This window comes from Nerophis lumbriciformis, linkage group LG02, assembly GCF_033978685.3.
Source record: "Nerophis lumbriciformis linkage group LG02, RoL_Nlum_v2.1, whole genome shotgun sequence".
NCBI lineage: Eukaryota > Metazoa > Chordata > Actinopteri > Syngnathiformes > Syngnathidae > Nerophis > Nerophis lumbriciformis.
Window position 1 is genome coordinate 51,096,995 of NC_084549.2, and position 19,162 is coordinate 51,116,156.

At 40.0% G+C, this 19,162-nt stretch overlaps 1 protein-coding gene and 1 pseudogene across 2 annotated transcripts in view; one reads left to right on the forward strand and one right to left on the reverse strand.

Moving 5' to 3' along the window:
- The window catches only part of zswim8 (zinc finger, SWIM-type containing 8), a 185,998-nt gene that overhangs the window by 59,423 nt on the left and 107,413 nt on the right, over window positions 1–19,162 (reverse strand). For both annotated transcript variants that reach the window (XM_061964129.2, XM_061964138.2), the window contains one exon: window positions 13,595–13,693. In XM_061964129.2, coding sequence (XP_061820113.1) covers window positions 13,595–13,693 — 99 coding nt within the window. The remainder of the gene's footprint in view (window positions 1–13,594; window positions 13,694–19,162) is intronic.
- Window positions 608–11,851, forward strand: LOC140679507 (uncharacterized; annotated as a pseudogene).

Here is a 19,162-nt window from a genome sequence, read left to right on the forward strand (position 1 = left end):
ACACCGCTGAAGCACATTCAAGAAAATGCATATTGCAAGATGTTATTTCACGTAGAATATATATTATAATAATATATTTCTTAAATGAAAAAAACGAACGGCATTAAAGAAAACGCCAGCAGACACCAAAATGTATCAATTTATATAATTTTAATCAGCGCCTTATAAAGGAATTTCACATTTTGGGAATTATCCTATCATTCACAATCACATGTAATACAAGAACACATACAGTGCATCCGGAAAGTATTCACAGCACTTCACTTTTTCCACACTATATGTTACAGCCTTATTTCAAAATTGAATAAATTCATTTTTGTCCACAAAATTCTACACACAATACCCTATAATGACAATGTGAAAACAAATATTTTTAGGGATTTTTGCAAACTTATTAAAAATAAAAAAAGAATAAATCACATGCACACAAATATTCACAGCCTTTGCCACACAACCCGTTTCAATTGATCATCCTTGAGATGTTCCACAACTTAATTGGAGTTCACCTGTGGTAAATTCAGTTGATTGGACATCATTTGGAAAAGCACACACCTGGCCATATATGACGTCCCACACCTGACAGTGCATGGCACAGCACAAACAAAGCATGAAGCCGAAGAACTGTCTGTAATTCTCCGAGACAGAAATGTCTTGAGGCATAAATCTGGGAAAGGGTACAGAAAAATACCTGCTGTTTTGAAGGTCCCAATAAGCACAGTGGCCTTCATCATCCGTAAATGGAAAAAGTTTGGAACCACCAGGACTCTTCCTAGAGTGGTTGGCCGTCTAAACTGAGCGATCGGTGGAGAAGGGCCCTAGTCAGGGAGGTGACCGAGAACCCAATAGTCACTCTGTAGGAGCTACAGTATTCCTCTGTAGAAAGAGGAGAGCCTTACAGACGGACAACCAACTCTGCAGCAATCCACCAATCAGGCCTGTATGGTAAAGTGGCCAGACGTAAGCCATTTCTTAGTAAAAAGCACATGGCAGCCCGCCTGGAATTTACCGAAACGCACCTGACAGACTTAGACCATGAGAAAGAAAATGCTCTGGTCTACTGAGACAAAGATTGCTCTCTTGTGCGTGAATACCAGGCGTCATGTTTGGAGGAAACCAGGCACCGCTCATCACTCGGCCATCGCCATCCCTACAGTGAAGCATGTTGGTGGCAGCATCATGCTGTGGGGATGTTTTTTAGTGGTAGTAACTGGGAGACTAGTCAAGATAGAGGGAAAGATGGAAGCAGCAATGCACATAGACAACCTGGGTTTAAAACCTGCTCCAGAACGCAGACTGGGGCGACGATTCCTCTTTTAGCAGGACAACGCCCCAAAGCACACAGCCAAGATATCTAAGGAATGGCTTCAGGACAACTCTGTAAGGCTCATTCTGAATTCTTCCCCCTCCCCACTTCTACTTGACCCTCTCCCTCGGCTCTAACATCTAGTGAGGTGGCAAAGTATTGCAAAAATACGCCCCTATGAATACAAACGTTGCTGGTCTGCTAGCAGTGATTTCTTTCGAGATGCCGTCGCACTCAATGTTTGGCTTTGCTTGGGCTGTTCTTATTTTATTTCACCTATCTTTCTTAAGACCACCATTCAAAAGACAACGTTTTTGCGAAATATGCAAGTGCTGGCGCATTAGCTTGCGGTATGTAAAATGTGTTTCATTGTGTATTTGTGTTTGAAACATCGTCATTCTAACCAAGCTAACAATGTGTTTTTACTGCAAAGGGGAGTAATTATAAGTAATGTTTTTATGAAATTCACTATTCAACTATTTATCAAGTTTTAACTCACACACTTGTAATTATTTTTATAGTTGTATAGCATTAAGTAGGCAAATAATGGTATAGTATTAAGTAGGCTATGCAAAATGTACTGAGAGACTTGAGAGAGGACAAGCTGGCTACTTGTAAATGACCATTACAACACAATATTCAACAACACAGTAAGATTGGCAAAATGTTTTCTATTTTCAGGCTGATCGCCAAACGAAATACTGCATTTTAAAAGCGCACGTGCCAATTTTGCGCTTATAGAGCAATGTTGAGCTGTAACTCAAGCAGGACTTTCGCCTGACCAGGACAGCCATGAACGGTCTACAAAGGCTATTATTCCGAGAGCAGGACCACAGCTGGGAAGATGTGATGGAGCTGCTGATCTACACATGCTGGCTGGCACATGGAGGTCTGCGGGCTCACTTTGCCTTGAGGGAGGTACTTCGCTCTTCCCCCACTACCTGAGGGGTATATCAAACACCTCTTGATCGACATGAATGCGCAAAACCAAAGGGCAGGTCAAAAACAAGGGCGGGGGGGAGAGAGTATTCAAATTGAGCCCTAATATCCTTGAGTGGTCAAACAAGAGCCCATACTTGAATTTGATTGAACATCTCTGGAGAGATGTGAAAATAGCTGTGCATCAACGCTTTCCATCCAACCTGATGGAACTTGAGAGGTGGTGCAAAGACGAATGGGCGAAACTGCCCTAAGATAGGTGTGCCAAGCTTATAGCATCATATTCAAAAAGACTTGAGGCTGTAATTCAGGGGTCACCAACGCGGTGCCCACGTGCACCAGGTAGCCCGTAAGGACCAGATGAGTAGCCCGCTGGCCTGTTCTAAAAATAGCTCAAATAGCAGCACTTACCAGTGAGCTGCCTCTATTTTTTAAATTGTATTTATTTACTAGCAAGCTGGTCTCGCTTTGCTCGACATTTTTAATTCTAAGAGAGACAAAACTCAAATAGAATTTGAAAATCCAAGAAAATATTTTAGAAACTTGGTCTTCACTAACTGACAAAGAAACATACAACAGATTTGGTGTCCAGTTCAAAGTGTGACATGATTTATTTAAAAATTTGAGAGTTGACTTTTGTATTTTACATGAGTTATTATTTGTACAAACATGGTGCAAAGTAATTCATGATTTGTTAAAAAATGTTAGTGGCTACCTAGTTAAAATGGGATATTGTGATTTCACAAGACTGTCTTAAAAGTGATCATTTGAAAATGTTCAATTTGAAAAATGTGCACTAAGAGAAAATATAAAAATAAAGTGTTGCATATTGATATTTATCTGTTTCTATATATATTTATTGTGAGAAATCATTAAGATGATCAGTGTTTCCACAAAGATAAATATCATTAATTATTAATAATAACAGAGTTAAAGGTAAATTGAGCAAATTGGCTATTTCTGGCAATTTATTTAAGTGTGTATCAAACTGGTAGCCCTTCGCATTAATCAGTACCCAAGAAGTAGCTCTTGGTTTCAAAAAGGTTGGTGACCCCTGCTGTAATTACTGCCAAATGTGCATCAACACAGTATTGAGCAAAGGCTGTGAATACTTATGTATTGTGAATACTTATGTATTGTGATTTGTTGTTAGTTTACTTCAATCTATCTCTAAAATGCTCTAAAATAACATACACATTGTCATTATGAGGTATTGTGTGTAGAATTTAGAGGACAAAAAGTAATTTATTCCATTTTGGAATAAGGCTGTGACATAAGAAAATGTGGACAAAGTGAAGCGATGTGAATTCTTTCCAAATGCACTGCATTCTAATGTTTAATATACTGCAAGTACGAGGTGGCAAACAATGAAACTAAAGGGAGTCATCTATTGCGCCCATGAAGCAGTCTAAAGAAACATAAAAAAAACTGCCAACAATACACCATTTGCATGTCATGACCTGCAAACCAAGTATTTGCGATATTGTTATAAGCAATATGCCTACTTTTAGCGGTGCCGTGATCACATAGAGGTAAATTGCTACTGCAGCTATTGACATATTGAACCGGTGAGCTGCTGCATCGCTTCTAAATTGGTAAAAAATAATTCCAGATTATAAATCCTGCCCCTCAATCATACAGTAGTAGTAGGCTGTGGCCATAAATCGAAAAAATGGTCTACTTTGACTTTCAAATTATAACCGGAGATTGCGAGAAAGACATGATAATACACTCAATTGCGCCCACTTTATTTTTCTATACCTGCGTGAGGATTACGATGAATTCTTCATCTAAACGGGAAGATATAAACATCCTATCAGTCGGCATTCCAGTGGGAGCAGCCATTGTACAGTAAGTGATTGTATTTCTTGTTTAGTGCTACTTGCTGGATCTGCTTATCATTAAGCTTCTAAAATGTGTAGCTCATTCTCCTTATATTCAGGCTCAAACATATAAGGTTCTGGATCATCATTTGTCCCAAAATAATCTTTGTTGACTCTCATGAAGTCTGCGATGATTAGGAATAGTTAATGAAGGAAATAGCATACATTGTGATATTAATGCACCACCATATGCCGAAAATGACCAAAACACGTACATATTCCATATTATGGATGTGCCCATTACTACATTACATATATACCTATGGCGTGTATATTAAACTTTGATGGAGGTTTTTGGAGGTTTTTAGAGTGCTTTATAAATGGAATAGTGAATTCCATTACCTATTTTGTTAGCTGACTCCTGCTAGCGTTTATTTACGAGTTAGAATGCATTATAAAACGTGTGCATGTCTCACATAAGGACTGTGAATGATAGACAGAATAAAAAAAAGTGCAGTTGCCCATTACTTCATCTAGCAGCTATAATATTATAATCTATTGCTGAATGTACAATAATGTATTTCTAATATTTTAATTTATGACAGTTCCTACATGTTGACACACAAAGGACAAATGATTTTCTATCCAGTTGTCTTTGCAAAGCTATATCTCCCTTCTTTCTCACAGCCATGTGTGTAAATGTCAGTTTGCACAAAGATTTCAGCATTGCTAATTAAAGCCGCCAAATAGGGCCCATGTAACAGTTTTAGTCTTGATAAATCTCATAGCACGTGCTGAAAGATTATATTTGCTTCTTCACCTCCCAGTAATGTAGGGGTTCTGATAATCAGCATATATCCTGTGTATTCTTTAAGACAGACGTGCACACTATTTTACTCACCTAAAAAGGGCTATAATATGCAAAACCAACTTTTCTTACCTATGGGTACCTGTTGTTTATTTGGGATCCGCATAATTGCCGAAAATTTTAAATCAAACCGTCAAGGCATTGCGGAGATATTTATAAAATAATCTTGCCTTCTTTCCTACTTTCGCAAAACGAGCTGTTTGGAATTTGCTCCTTTTGTGACATTTTTGTAGAGTGGGACATCAGCATGGTATAAATGTACCCAGAGTGGCTTGCCATTTTAGTCAATAAGGTCCTTCTTTTTCGCTTTCTTCTTGTTGTGGGGCAGACTGGGTCGTGCATGGACATGCATCTTCAGCTTTGGCCATTTCTCAGCGTATAGTATAGTTCTAATTTACAAAACCCAAAACCAGTGAAGTTGGCATGCTGTGTAATTTGTAATTATAAAAACAGAATACAATGATTCGCAAATCCTTTTCAACTTATATTCAATTAAATAGACTGCAAAGACAAGATATTTAATGTTCCAACTGAGAAACTTTTTTTTTTTTGCAAATAATAATTGACTTAGAATTTAATGGCAGCAACACCACATTGCAAAAAAGTTGTCACAGGGGCATTTTTACCACTGTGTTACATGGCCTTTCCTTTTAACAACACTCAGTAAACATTTGGGAACTGAGGAGACCAATTTTTGAAGCTTTTCAGGTGGAATTCTTTCTCATTCTTGCTTGATGTACAGTTTAAGTTGTTCAACAGTCCGGGATCTCCATTGTGGTATTTTAGGCTTCATATTGCGCCACACATTTTCAATGGGAGCCAGGTCTGGACTACAGGCAGGCCAGTCTAGTACCCGCACATTTTTTACTATAAAGCCACGCTGTTGTAACACGTGGCTTGTCATTCCATCTATCTATTTTTACCGCTTATTCCCTTTGGGGTCGCGGGGGGCGCTGGAGCCTATCTCAGCTACAATCGGGCGGAAGGCAGGGTACACCCTGGACAAGTCACCACCTCATCGCAGGGCCAACACAGATAGACAGACAACATTCACACTCACATTCACACACTAGGACCAATTTAGTGTTGCCAATCTACCTATCGTTGTCTTGCTGAAATGATAACGTTGCTTGGATGGCAACATAGGTTGCTCCAAAACCTGTATGCACTTTCAGCCTTAATGGTGCCTTCACAGCCATGCCTTCAGCACTAATACACCCTCATACCATCGGATGCTGGCTTTTTAAATGTGCGCCTATAACAATCCGGATGGCTCTTTTCCTCTTTGGTACGGAGGAACGACGCCCACAGTTTCCAAAAACAATTTGAAATGTGGACTCGTCAGACCACAGTACACTTTTCCACTTTGCATCAGTCCATCTTAGATGAGCTCGGGCCCAGCGAAGCCGGCAGCGTTTGTGGGTGTTGTTGATAAATGACTTTCGCTTTTCATAGTAGAGCTTTAACTTGCACTTACAGATGTAGCGACAAACTGTAGTTACTGAAAGTGGTTTTCTGAAGCGTTCCTGAGCCCATCCGTTCCTGAGCCCATCCGTTTCTGAGCCCATCCGTTTCTGAGCCCATCCTTTACACACTGATGTCACTTTTTGATGCAGTACCGCCTGATGGCTCGAAGGTCCGTATTATCATCGCTTACGTGCAGTGATTTTGATGATATTACGGACCGTAGATGGTGAAATCCATAAATTCCTTGCAATAGCTCGTTGAGAGCTGTTGTTCTTAAACTGTTGGACAATTTGCTCACAAAGTGGTGACTCTCGCTCCATCCTTGTTGTGAATGACTGAGCATTTCATGGAAGCTGCTTTTATACCCAACCATGGCACTCACCTGTTCCCAATTAGCCTGTTCACCTGTGGGGTGTTCCAAATAAGTGTTTGATGAGCATTCCTCAACGTTCTCAGTCTTTTTTTGCCACTTGTGCCAGCTTTTTTGAAACATGTTGTAGGCATCAAATTCCAAATGAGCTAATATTTTCAAAAAATAAAGTTTTCCAGTTCGAACGTTAAGTATCTTGTCTTTGCAGTCTATTCAATTAGGTTGAAAAGGATTTGCAAATCATTGTATTCTGTTTTTATTTGCGATTTACACAACGTGCCAACTTCACTGGTTTTGGGTTTTGTATATCTGTCAGTAGATTTGATATGGAAGCGCTATAAACTACAACAACGTGGGCAGGGAAAAGACAAAGTCGAGTGGAGGCACGTATATAAGACCTGCCTACAAAACGGCACATTCTGAAGAGAATGTCAGAAAACAGCTTGAAGATGGTCTGTAAAACATAATCTATGCAACATTTTGACTGGAGAATCACCATTACATGTTATGTATAATATACGTCAAGGGGTCGATGTGGCGCGGGTGGTGGAGCAGCTTAACAGCAACTTGAGTGTTCCAGGTTCGATTCCAGCTTCCGACTTCCGAGTCACGCCGTTGTGTCTGTCCGTTGTAGGCAAGACATTTCGCCCTTGCTCGTGGTTAGCACCTTGCATGGCAGCAGTGTGTGAATGTGTGTGTGAATGGGTGAATGTAACATATAATATAAAGGGCTTTGGGTATCATTCCAGGTAAAGTAAAGCGCTATATAAATAGAGACCATTTACCATTTAGGTAAATGGTAAATGTTTTTTTTTTCCTTGAGGGTGCATGGGAGTTTGCCCAACCAGTCTACATGTGCTTTGTGGACTTGGAGAAAGCATTTGACCGTGTCCCTCGGGAGGTCCTGTGGGGAGTGCTCAGAGAGTATGGGGTATCGGACTGTCTGAATGTGGCTGTCCGCTCCCTGTACGATCAGTGTCAGAGCTTGGTCCGCATTGCCGGCAGTAAGTCGGACATGTTTCCAGTAAGGGTTGGACTCCGCCAAGGCTGCCCTTTGTCACCGATTCAGTTCATAACTTTTATGGACAGAATTTCTAGGCGCAGTCAAGGCGTTGAGGGGATTCGGTTTGGTGGCTGCAGGATTAGGTCTCTGCTTTTTGCAGATGATGTGGTCCTGATGGCTTCATCTGGCCAGGATCTTCAGCTCTCACTGGATCGGTTCGCAGCCCAGTGTGAAGCGACTGGGATGAGAATCAGCACTTCCAAGTCCGAGTCCATGGTTCTCGCCCGGAAAAGGGTGGAGTGCCATCTCCGGGTTGGGGAGGAGACCCTGCCCCAAGTGGAGTAGTTCAAACACCTAGGAGTCTTGTTCACGAGTGAGAGAAAAGTGGATCGTGAGATCGACAGGCGGATCGGTGCGGCATCTTCCGTAATGCGGACGCTGTATCGATCCGTTGTGGTGAAGAAGGAGCTGAGCCGGAATGCAAAGCTCTCAATTTACCGGTCGATCTACGTTCCCATCCTCACCTATGGTCATGAGCTTTGGGTTATGACCGAAAGGACAAGATCACGGGTACAGGCGGCCGAAATGAGTTTCCTCCGCCGGGTGGCGGGGCTCTCCCTTAGAGATAGGGTGAGAAGCTCTGCCATCCGGGGGGAGCTCAAAGTAAAGCCACTGCTCCTCCACATCGAGAGGAGCCAGATGAAGTGGTTCGGGCATCTGGTCAGGATGCCACCCGAACGCCTCCCTCGGGAGGTGTTTAGGGCACGTCCAACCGGTAGGAGGCCACGGGGAAAACCCAGGACACGTTGGGAAGACTATGTCTCCCGGCTGGCCTAGGAACGCCTCGGGATCCCCCGGGAAGAGCTGGACGAAGTGGCTGGGGAGAGGAAAGTCTGGGCTTCCCTGCTTAGGCTGCTGCCCCCGCGACCCGATCTCGGATAAGCGGAAGAAGATGGATGATGGATGGATGGATGGATAAATGGTTTAGGAAGTGTTAGCACATCTGATTTCCGTGCGGTAACATTTTGCACGTGTTTTAGTACACGCAAACCTTTAATACTAAAACTAAAGGTTTTAGTACTTGTCCAAGTCTAATCCCGAGTCAAAGTGAAGTCTTGAGTAAATACGAGACAATCTCAAGTTACCGATTTAGTATTTTGAAATCCTTCCAAGTCCTTGACACTGTTAAGTCAATCTGAAGCGAGAATAATATGACACTTATCTAAACCATGGTCCAATTTACTGCAATGATATATATATATATATATATATATATATATATATATATATATATATATATATATATATATATCAAATGCATATAATTATATGATAATTATATAATTAATCCAGAGTGATGTAAGTTTTAAATGACAATTTGTATTGCTCTTTCTTTGACTGATAGTTAAAGTGAAGGCACATAAAATACTGACACACAAGGACTATTTATTTACAGGGGAATTAAGAACAGCATACATGTGTAACAATAAACATATAACTTTAGCAATCATGCGCTAGTGCGCATGTAAATAATAATTATTCACAACAGTAAGTACCCCTGTGACACTACAGCCAGAGCATCAACACGCCCCTGTAAAATGGAAATAAGATTTATTGGTAAGAATAGTTTTGAGCGGTTTTTTTTTTCAATAAATGTTTTTTGCATTAAAAACACACTTTTTGAGTTGACAATAAAATTGGTTGAAAAATTAGCAAGTTATAATTTATTTTCATTATACATTCATTGCATTGAATTTGACTCGCAGGGTGGTCCTGCGCAGACGTGTCTGGGGAGTTCCGTTTTCCCATCCCCCTCTGCGTCGCAATTTGTACAGTCCTAAATTTGGTTTTGTGACGTGTTTGTTAGTTATTATTTATTATTCTCCCACAATATATTTAGTGAGTGTTTTACTTACCTTTGTTTTGTGTCTTGAGTTCTAATTTTGTGGGATTATAAATTTAGACAGCTTGTTTTGTAGTCAATTCCTCGCCTGTTTTCACAGTGTGTTACGTCACAGTTGTTTACGTCAAATGAGATTACAAAGAACTTACTCACGAGAGAGAGTACACAATGGCGACAATAATTATTTGCATTTTTTTGTCACATGCTATCTTTAACATAGATTACCGGATATGACCTAAGGATTATCATGTGATGCAAATTTGAGAAGACTCAGTTATATCAACTATCTTCAAAAGAAAATTGTATATTACTGTCGAGGACACATTTGCTCAAGACCCACACCTAATCTCTCAAGTCTTATGAAGTTGTAATGCTTAAGTCAGAGTCAAGTCTTGAGGCAGTGATGTCAAAGTGCAAGTCGAATTGCAAGTCTCTGCTGATGATAATGTCAAGTCGAGTTCAAGGTCACCATCAATACGACTTGAGTCTTACTCAACTCCAAGTCGTGTGACTTGAGTCTACACCTCTGATAAGTAATATGCAACTGTAGTTATTTGATACTGAGGGAAAAGTGGTAGAAATGGATAGATGGATGGTTGTTTAAAATGACAAATGTGATATTTTAGGCTGCAATATTGTATAATATTGTTCAACTAGAATATGCAATATTGGATCAATTGTGCGTGATCGCTGTATGTGTGCCAGCCACGAAAATGCATAAATCTAACTGAAATGCTAATGTTATCATGCCGACAGAACGCGACAAGTCATATGACTCTGAGGCATACGCATGCAAAATTGGCTTAAAAAGCTAGCATACTAACAATTAGCATGTGTTTAGTACCAAGTTATATGACTCTGTGGCATAAAAAGGGTAAAATATACTAAAAAAGTTAGCATGTGTCACGTACCAAGTTTAATAACTGCAAGGTGTATGCCTCTGAAAATTACAAAAAAATGTAGTATGCTAATGTTAGCATGCTAACGTTAACATGCTAAGATTTAGCATGTGTTTATTACCAACGTATATGACTCTGTGTACGAGGGTAAGATATACTAAAAGAAAAAGTTAGTATGTGTCACATACCAAGTTTTATGACTCTAAGGTGTATCCTGCAAAATGAGCTAAAAAAGTGTAAAATTAGGGGGGTAAAATGTTGCATGCTAATGTTAGCATGCAATTTTGACTAACAAGAGCAAGGAGCATTTTAACTATGGAACCTTTGAAATCCAAACTTTGCTGAGCGTGACAGAAAGAACCGGCCAGAAGAATGGATCCCAGAGTGTCAAATCTTTTTCAGACTACTCTCCATAAATATGAGACCCGCCTCTGCCAACAGGAGGAACAGGTCACTGAGCTGGAAGCATGCGTCAATAAATTGGCGGCACGACAAGCAGTGCTGTACAGCAGCAGTCAAGGAGAGGCTTGCCACGTTCATCTCATCCCTTCAAACCAACTCAAACCTCTGTTTTTTTTCCCCTGCTGTCCCAGCCAGAACATTTTTCCGGAGACACAGGTGATGTCCGTCCTTTCCTTATTCAATGCCAACTCTATTTTGAACTGCAGCCAACCGCTTTTCACTCAGCCTGCCCGCGTGGCTTTTCGCATTATCATACTTATTTGGTAAAGCCGCTGCATTGGCCACTGCAGAGTGGAGCTGACAATCCCTTTTGTGCAGTTCCTTCCCGGCCTTTTCCAAAGCCATGGAGCACATTTTTCAGAGTACTCCCCCGGGCCGTGAGGCAGCCCGGTCCCTGTTGCGCCAAGGTCAACACAGTGTGTTGGAATATGCTATAGACTTCCATACTCTTGCCGGCAAGAGCGATTGGAACCCTGTTGCTCTCTTGGATGCTTTCTGCTCGGGCTTAGATAACCGCATTAAGCAACACATGATTGCTGTTGACCTACCTCTGGACCTTGATGGACCTCTGTACCTCATCTCACTGGCAGTTCGAATCGACAAGCAAATCAGCGAGCAAGAGGAGGACCAAAGCCTGCAGCGGATTCTGGCGGGGCTTGGCACAGATAACCAGACACGCACCAGCGGTTCTGTCTGCTACTTACTTCCGACCACTGTCGGACCTCCTTCCATGCAACTTGGTGACAGCCGACTTCCATCCACTGAGAGACAACTGCCCACATCTGCTTATACTGTGGGCAGTTTGACCACTTGATCTCCCGATGCCCCACTCTCCAACCAACTGTCGATCTCAAGCATGTTACCCCTCTGGTGCGACGTCGTCGACACCGGGTCAACTTCCTCTGCCATCAGCACTGGCATCTTCCAGACAGCAGCTACAACTTCCAGGCACCATTTCGTGGGGTTCAAAACAACTTGATATGCTTACCTTCATTGACTGTGGAGCAGAAGACTGCTTTTTCGATGAAGGGCTAATTGAATTACATGACTTCCCCGTTAACATGTTACAGACTCCCAAAGTAGTTCACTCACTTGACGGGCGGCAACTAGCTAGCGTGCAGTGTAAAACCGAACCGCTCACTATTGGCATGTCAGGTAACCATGTCGAAGATAGGCGTTTTTTGTCATTCCCACTCGTTCTGCTCCCGTTGTCCTTGGGCTCACCTGGCTAGCAATTCGTAATCCAAAAAAATAGACTGGAACAAGCTATCTATTAGCAATGAGAGTGTGTTTTGCCATTCTCATTGCCTCCGCTCTGCTAGTCCAGATTCAAATAAAAATTAAAAGGCGTTAAACACATTGGGCTTTGCTTGTTGCACTCAAATAATCTAAGATTAGGTTGCAATATAATAGAAAGCTTTATGAAATTATGCTTCATGATTTATGGTTGCCACTCTTGGTCTGTGCCTTAAGAAAAATACAGTCATTCGTAAGTACTAAAAACAACACTATGGCTGAAAGTACTGTACACAGATAAGACATGTAGCAGGTAAGTGTTAAAGATAAAAAACAAACTGTAGAGATTTGTTGCAAAAATCGGCCATTTCTCTTGCAGTAGTTTACGTTGCGTGGGCGGTTTGGACTCTGCTAATATTTGGCATCAAGCCAAACAGCTTTGTGCGCATGTATGTGACTGTATACGCACAAAAGAGGAGCTAGTTAACTTTATTACCGGTCAATCTGACTCCTTTTTATTTAATTGTTTAGCTAAGTTTGAAGCAAATGTGGTAATAATCATGCCACCATTGGCGAGGCGAGGTTTTAAAGCAGGGCATCACTACTGTGCTTAAAGTGTCATCTTAATTGTTAGTTTTGAAACCCAAATACCTTCATATTGTGCTTCATGCACCCTCTTTATTAAGCAGTATAATTTCCTTTTTTCCTCTACTTGTGTTTCCCCTTGTGCGCTCTGCTGTGTGTGTGGGCGCTGACACACTCAACATACTCCTCCGCTCTGTACTTCACCGCCGCACGGCGGCATGCGGATGAAAAACAGTACGTGTATTTTTTAAAGGCAAAACAGTACGTGTATTTTTTAAAGGCGGTATATCACCGTTTTGAATTCAGTAGTACTGTGATACTTTTAGTAGAGGTATACCGTAAACCCCTAATCTGAACTCCGTGAATAAAATAGTATAAACAGTTCAATGTTTTTGTTTGACACACTATTAATGCATTACAAATGGTAAATGGATTTAATATGAGTTTTAATGGCAAAAAATAAGCTATAGAAAATTAGCTGGTTCCTTCACATGTTTTGTTTTTATTTTATTTTTTTTACATACATACAGCCATATCCTGGGCTAGTCACATGACAACCACTCCTAAATTGTTCGTATATGTCACTTCATTCCAAAAAGTTGTATAAAACAGGATATTCAAATTGTTTTTATGCGTCAAAAGTTATTTATGTATTGAGAAAGACATTACCAGAACAAAGGAGAGGACAAAAAAATGTGTATCTTATGCATTGGAAAGAAAACAATGATATACTCACCAAGTGCAGCAACTGCAGCTCCAAAGCCAAGCTCTTCATCTCCAGGCATCTCACTGTTGTGATTCCGGCTCGGTGGGCGGGAGCCAGTTGGCGACACAACTGCACAAACATTACATGAAATTTGACAGAAAGATGTTGAACATAAACATGAAACATCACTATCATTTTAAAATAAGTTAATGAAAACAGAATCGACAGTTGGACAGAAATGGCAAATGTTCTTTCCTCCAAAAACTTAACAAAAAAAACAAACCTCCATTGGACAGTCTTTAAATTTAGAAGCTTAGACAGTAGATCACAACAAGAGCACATATCCTCGTACTAAAATAGAAGAAGCAATAAACAAGTGGAATGAAAGTAAAGTACATTAAATATTAACTATTTAGTTTGTTACATGGCGTAACAGCTGTCACCAGCATTTGATAAGCTGAACAAAAGCAGAGAGAATCGAATGCTAACGCAAATTAATTGGCTGTGGTCATTTTGTTGCTCTGAGCTCAACACTGACATGTATTACCTTTTCCATGAGGTTATGTAATTGTTAGGGTTTGTTTTTTTGCCAGTTGGTTAACAACATAACTAAAAAATTATAGGTACCAATATTGATATTCCTTATTAATACTGATATTTATCAGTACTGTTATTGGTACTGTATGTAATTGGTGTAAATAAATATGTGATACAATGCATTTTTAATTAACATTTTGGTAACACTTTAGTATGGGGAACATATTCACCATTAATTAGTTGCTTATTAACAGGCAAATTAGTACATATTGGCTCTTAATTAGTCATTATTAAGTACTTATTAATACCTTATTCTGCATGGCCTTATTATACAACTAGTAAGCCATTAACTAAGAGTCTTCCCTCAATAACCTCAGAATTATTGCTTATTATTAACCCTAACCCTAATATGTTCCCCTAGTATCAAAATAACTCTAAATTAAGTCTTTCTTATTTAGAATATGTTCCCCATACTAAAGTGTTACCAACATTTTTATTAGCACACGAGGTTGTACACCACCATCATGTAACATCTCACAGCAGGATATTTTATTAACAACTACGTTTTAAGTCTTAAAGGAGCCATATGTAATAATTTCATGTCAACTCATCATTAAATGGCTCTGATATGTCAAAAAGCTTTAAAAAAAATCATGTTGTTTTCGATAACCTCTATAATTGATATCAGTACTTCAGCCGGGATAAGCTCATTTCAAAATTCGATTTACAGCACCGAAATCTTGTTATTTTCATTTTGATGTCCCGCCCTCTACAGTTTGACCAATTAGAAAGTCTGTCAGTGTGTCACATCCAGGTTGCCAGTTGCGCATTGCCGTCTGGCTACTGCCACTGGTAAAGTTACTAAACATGTCAGACCTTAGTATATCTAAAAGGCTTTGTTACGATTCTCAACTTATTCATGAAAAAGCCATGAACAAAACAAGGATTTGTATCGGGGATGCCTTTGAAAGATGGAGACAATTGAAGGCGGAGAAGATTTTTTTCATCTGACGGCAAACTTGCTAATTTCCTCCTTGATAGGTAAGTAAGACATTTACATTTTCTTATTACTTGTTATAAATGCAAATGGACATTTCCTATGTAAACTATATTGTCCAATACAGTCTATGATCTTGTCTAACAAAGCTAGTATGTTCTTGCAACGAATGCTTAACATGCTAGCCCGGTCAATGACACATCGAAATATAGGCTAACGGTGGAAATATATGCCCGTTAGCCTGTATGTCCATGTGTAATTGAACTGACAGGGCAAAATATATTTTCCACAAATACAACCTATGTGGATATGGGTAGTGTCAGTGCCTATTTCGTTCTCAATATGCTGATACGCTGAGGAAATGGGTTCCAACATTAGCACGGCTGTCATCATGGCAATGTAAAATGTGTGTGGACAGCCAAATCAAAAGACAATATAAATCCTCCTTCGTGTTTGCATATTGTGGACTATATGTACCAAGTTGTATGGCAATCTGAAACGTTTGAAACAGTGGCCTATAGGCATACCTTGGTAAAATGTCTCCTCTTTAGTTGTGGGCATACATTAGGCTAAGCATACCTATTTTCACCAGTATAACTATTGCTAGCGTTGGTTGTAGTATGTTTTAGACTTTGTTTTCTGATAGTACTGACAATATCCATATGATTGCCATTTATTGTGATATTGTAAGCAGGCATGACAGATATATATAGCTCGGTTGGTAGAGCGGCCGTGCCAGCAACTTGAGGGTTGCAGGTTCGATCCCCGCTTCCACCATCCTAGTCACTGTGTCCTTGGGCAAGACACTTTACCACTGGTTTAAATGTAACTTAGATATTGGGTTTCACTATGTAAAGGGCTTTGAGTCACTAGAGAAAAGCTCTATATAAATATAATTCACTTCACTTCACAGAGAGAGGGGGAAGGGACTACAGAATTTTGACCATGATTGCAGTACCATTTCTGGCCAGATTATTACATATGGCTCCTTTAAACAAGTCAACTATGTGTGCAGTGCAATGCACTTATGTCATGATCTTGTAAAGACCCCACGGATCCATCACTGTGTTTCTGTTAATTGCAATTATACTCAGCTGGAAATAATTTATGTATGGCATTCATGTGCAAAGCACAGACCTTTTACAAGATATATCATATTAGATATGTAATATAAATCTATACAATCAATTAGCATGGTAAGTGGTGGGCATTTGTAACAATAGGAATCGTTATTTGTGTTTATGCTGCACACAGACATATATAAATGACGGACCAGAGGCCCTATTGAGTGTTGCCAGCTACTGATGTCTGTGTAGTGTGTACTATATAAATACAAAGACTCAATGCTCGATCAGTCCAGTTTGTATAGTCAAGAAACAGAACGAACTGAAACGTTTGTTAAGTTAAAGTCCCAACGATCGTCACACACACACTGGACTGGGTGTGGTGAAATTTGTCCTCTGCATTTGACCCATCCCCATGTTCACCACCTGGGAGGTGAGGGGAGCAGTGAGCAGCAGCAATCGCCGCACTCGAGAATCATTTGGTGATTTAAACTCAAATTCCAACCCTTGATGCTGAATGCCAAGTAGGGAGGCAATGGGTCCAATTTCTATAGTCTTTGGTATGACTCGGCTGGGGTTTGAACTCACGACCTTCCAGCCTCAGGGCGGACACTCTAACAACAAGGCCACTGAGCTTTTGGTTCCAGGCAAACGCTGTGCAATAAAGTGACGTCAGTCGGCGACAGGAGTAGATATGTCAGAGGGTGTCATCTTGCTTTGCTTTAAAGCAACTTCAGGGATATTATGTGACTTGTATTTTTCAAATTTTTAAATTAAATTGGTATAGGCCTGTTGATTAATGGATCGCTGAAATGTGGTAGCAGTGGTCTTGAGTAAAGCACATTTACTTCAAACTAACTCTATACGTATGCGTGACTTTGAGCGACTTTTGAGGAGGAAATGATATTTTTACAAACTTTTGTGTGGTGTTGCTTCCTTATTTTTGATTATTCCAAGCTAATCCAAGCATCTGAAGTAAATGTGACAGCGTGCCATGATTACGATGGTGGATTAAAAAAAAATACCGATAACCGTATCATTTGTCCATCATTTTGACGGTCCTCCTGGACCAACCCAATTAGTAACTGGTCCCAAAAAATACAAGTACTCTGTATACATCCCTACTGACAAGACGGATCCCTCCAAAAGGTTGTTCAATCAAACTTTCAGGGAATGTCAGAAATGAGATAAGGGACAAGTGATTACATTTTTGGGCTAATCCGTATCATTTCTACCATGTTACCTTTCATTTAAGGTTCGAGCCCAAACTTCTTCTGTGTGTCTTTGCGAGCGTCCCTGCCTCCACCCACAGAGACAAACATTTAGGACGTTTTGGCAATTGGGAAAATTGGGCATGACCGAGGTCTGCGCTCAAAGTTTTTTTTTAATTCTGTATGTATTGTTATTTACAGCTGAAATGGACCATAAGGACTCGCCTTACCCTCATGAATTCATCATTTACTGGGAGAACGACTTTCTGACTTTGACAGCAACTGTGGACAAACGTGTAGACATTTGGATCAAAAAAAGGCTTAATCTTTCAATAAAATTATGTAAAACTCAGGGCACTCTGTTTTTAAATTATAATATTTTGTTTTCTGTAATCTTGTATTTATGGCTTTATATTTATAATTATACTTTAGCGGAAAAAAATACATATTAGACCCGATAACCAAAAAGTGATGTTGACAGTTATGTTTTGACTTGGGTTATTATGATAAAGTGTGTGGTAAAAACAGTATCAACAATGGACTGTTCAATCAAAATGAAAGAGATTCTGTATTAAAAAACATTTTATTGTTGTCACCATGAATTATTTTCTCTTTGAGTAAAAGAAAGGCTGCAATTAAAAAAGAATTACTATAGCTTTTAAACAATTGTGCACTCGAAAACAGAGCCTGGTTTGGTTCTTCCAAAGGGACGTACGTTTGTAGAAACATGAATGAGTGTCCACATTTTGACAATGGATGTATATTTACTTTTACGTTGTTTCCAACTCACTTGTCTCTGTCCATTTTTTCTCTTTCCCACTTTCATCTGCCACTTGTTTCTCTTTTTTTTATCTGTTGAGTCGTGTAACTCGTTCTCTGCTGCTTTTTTATCTGTCTGTATGATTATCCCCCGGAATGCATGTAGCATCTCTTTTAAGGTCTTAGAAAAATGTTTTTTGTGGGCTGTAATAAGGACCTATTATTCAGAACAAACTTTTCATACCTATGGGTACCTGGTTTTGTGTATTTGGGATATGCAGAAGTCTTGAAAATTGTAAGTCAAACCATGAAGGCGTGAAGGAGACATTCATAAAATAATCTTGACTTTCTTCTTATTTTCTCCAAAAGAGACACTTGGAATTTGCTCATTTATGACGTTTTTCACATTGGTGACGTCAGCGGATACCTCCATATATGATAAAGTTTTACCCGAAGAGCTTTCCGGGAGTCCAGCATTGGGGCGGCATAGCTCGGTTGGTAGAGTGGCCATGCCAGCAACTTGAGGGTTGCAGGTTCGATTCCCGCTTCCGCCATCCTAGTCACTGCTGTTGTGTCCTTGGACAACACCTGCTGCCAGTGCCATCCACACTGGTTTAAATGTAACTTAGATATTGGGTTTCACTATGTAAAGTGCTTTTAGTCAGTAGAGAAAAGCGCTATATAAATATAATTCACTTCACTTCACACTTCATTGTAGTCCGACATTGTAGTCAAAAAGTTTCTTCTTTTTCTATATCCTCTTGTTGTGGGACAAACTGGTTTGTACATGCACATGCATTCCCTGCTGTTTCCATTCCTAATACAAAGTAGCATATATTTCTAACTTAATATCTGTCAGTAGCCTTGTTATGAAAGCGCTAAAAAGACGACAACGTGGTTGACGGGGAGAAGACGCAGTTGAAGTGGAGGCACATAAATAAGACCCCCTACAAAACGGCGCATCCTGAAGAGACGGTCAGAAAATGTCTTGAAGATGGTCAGTAAAACATAATCTATGCAAAATTTTGAC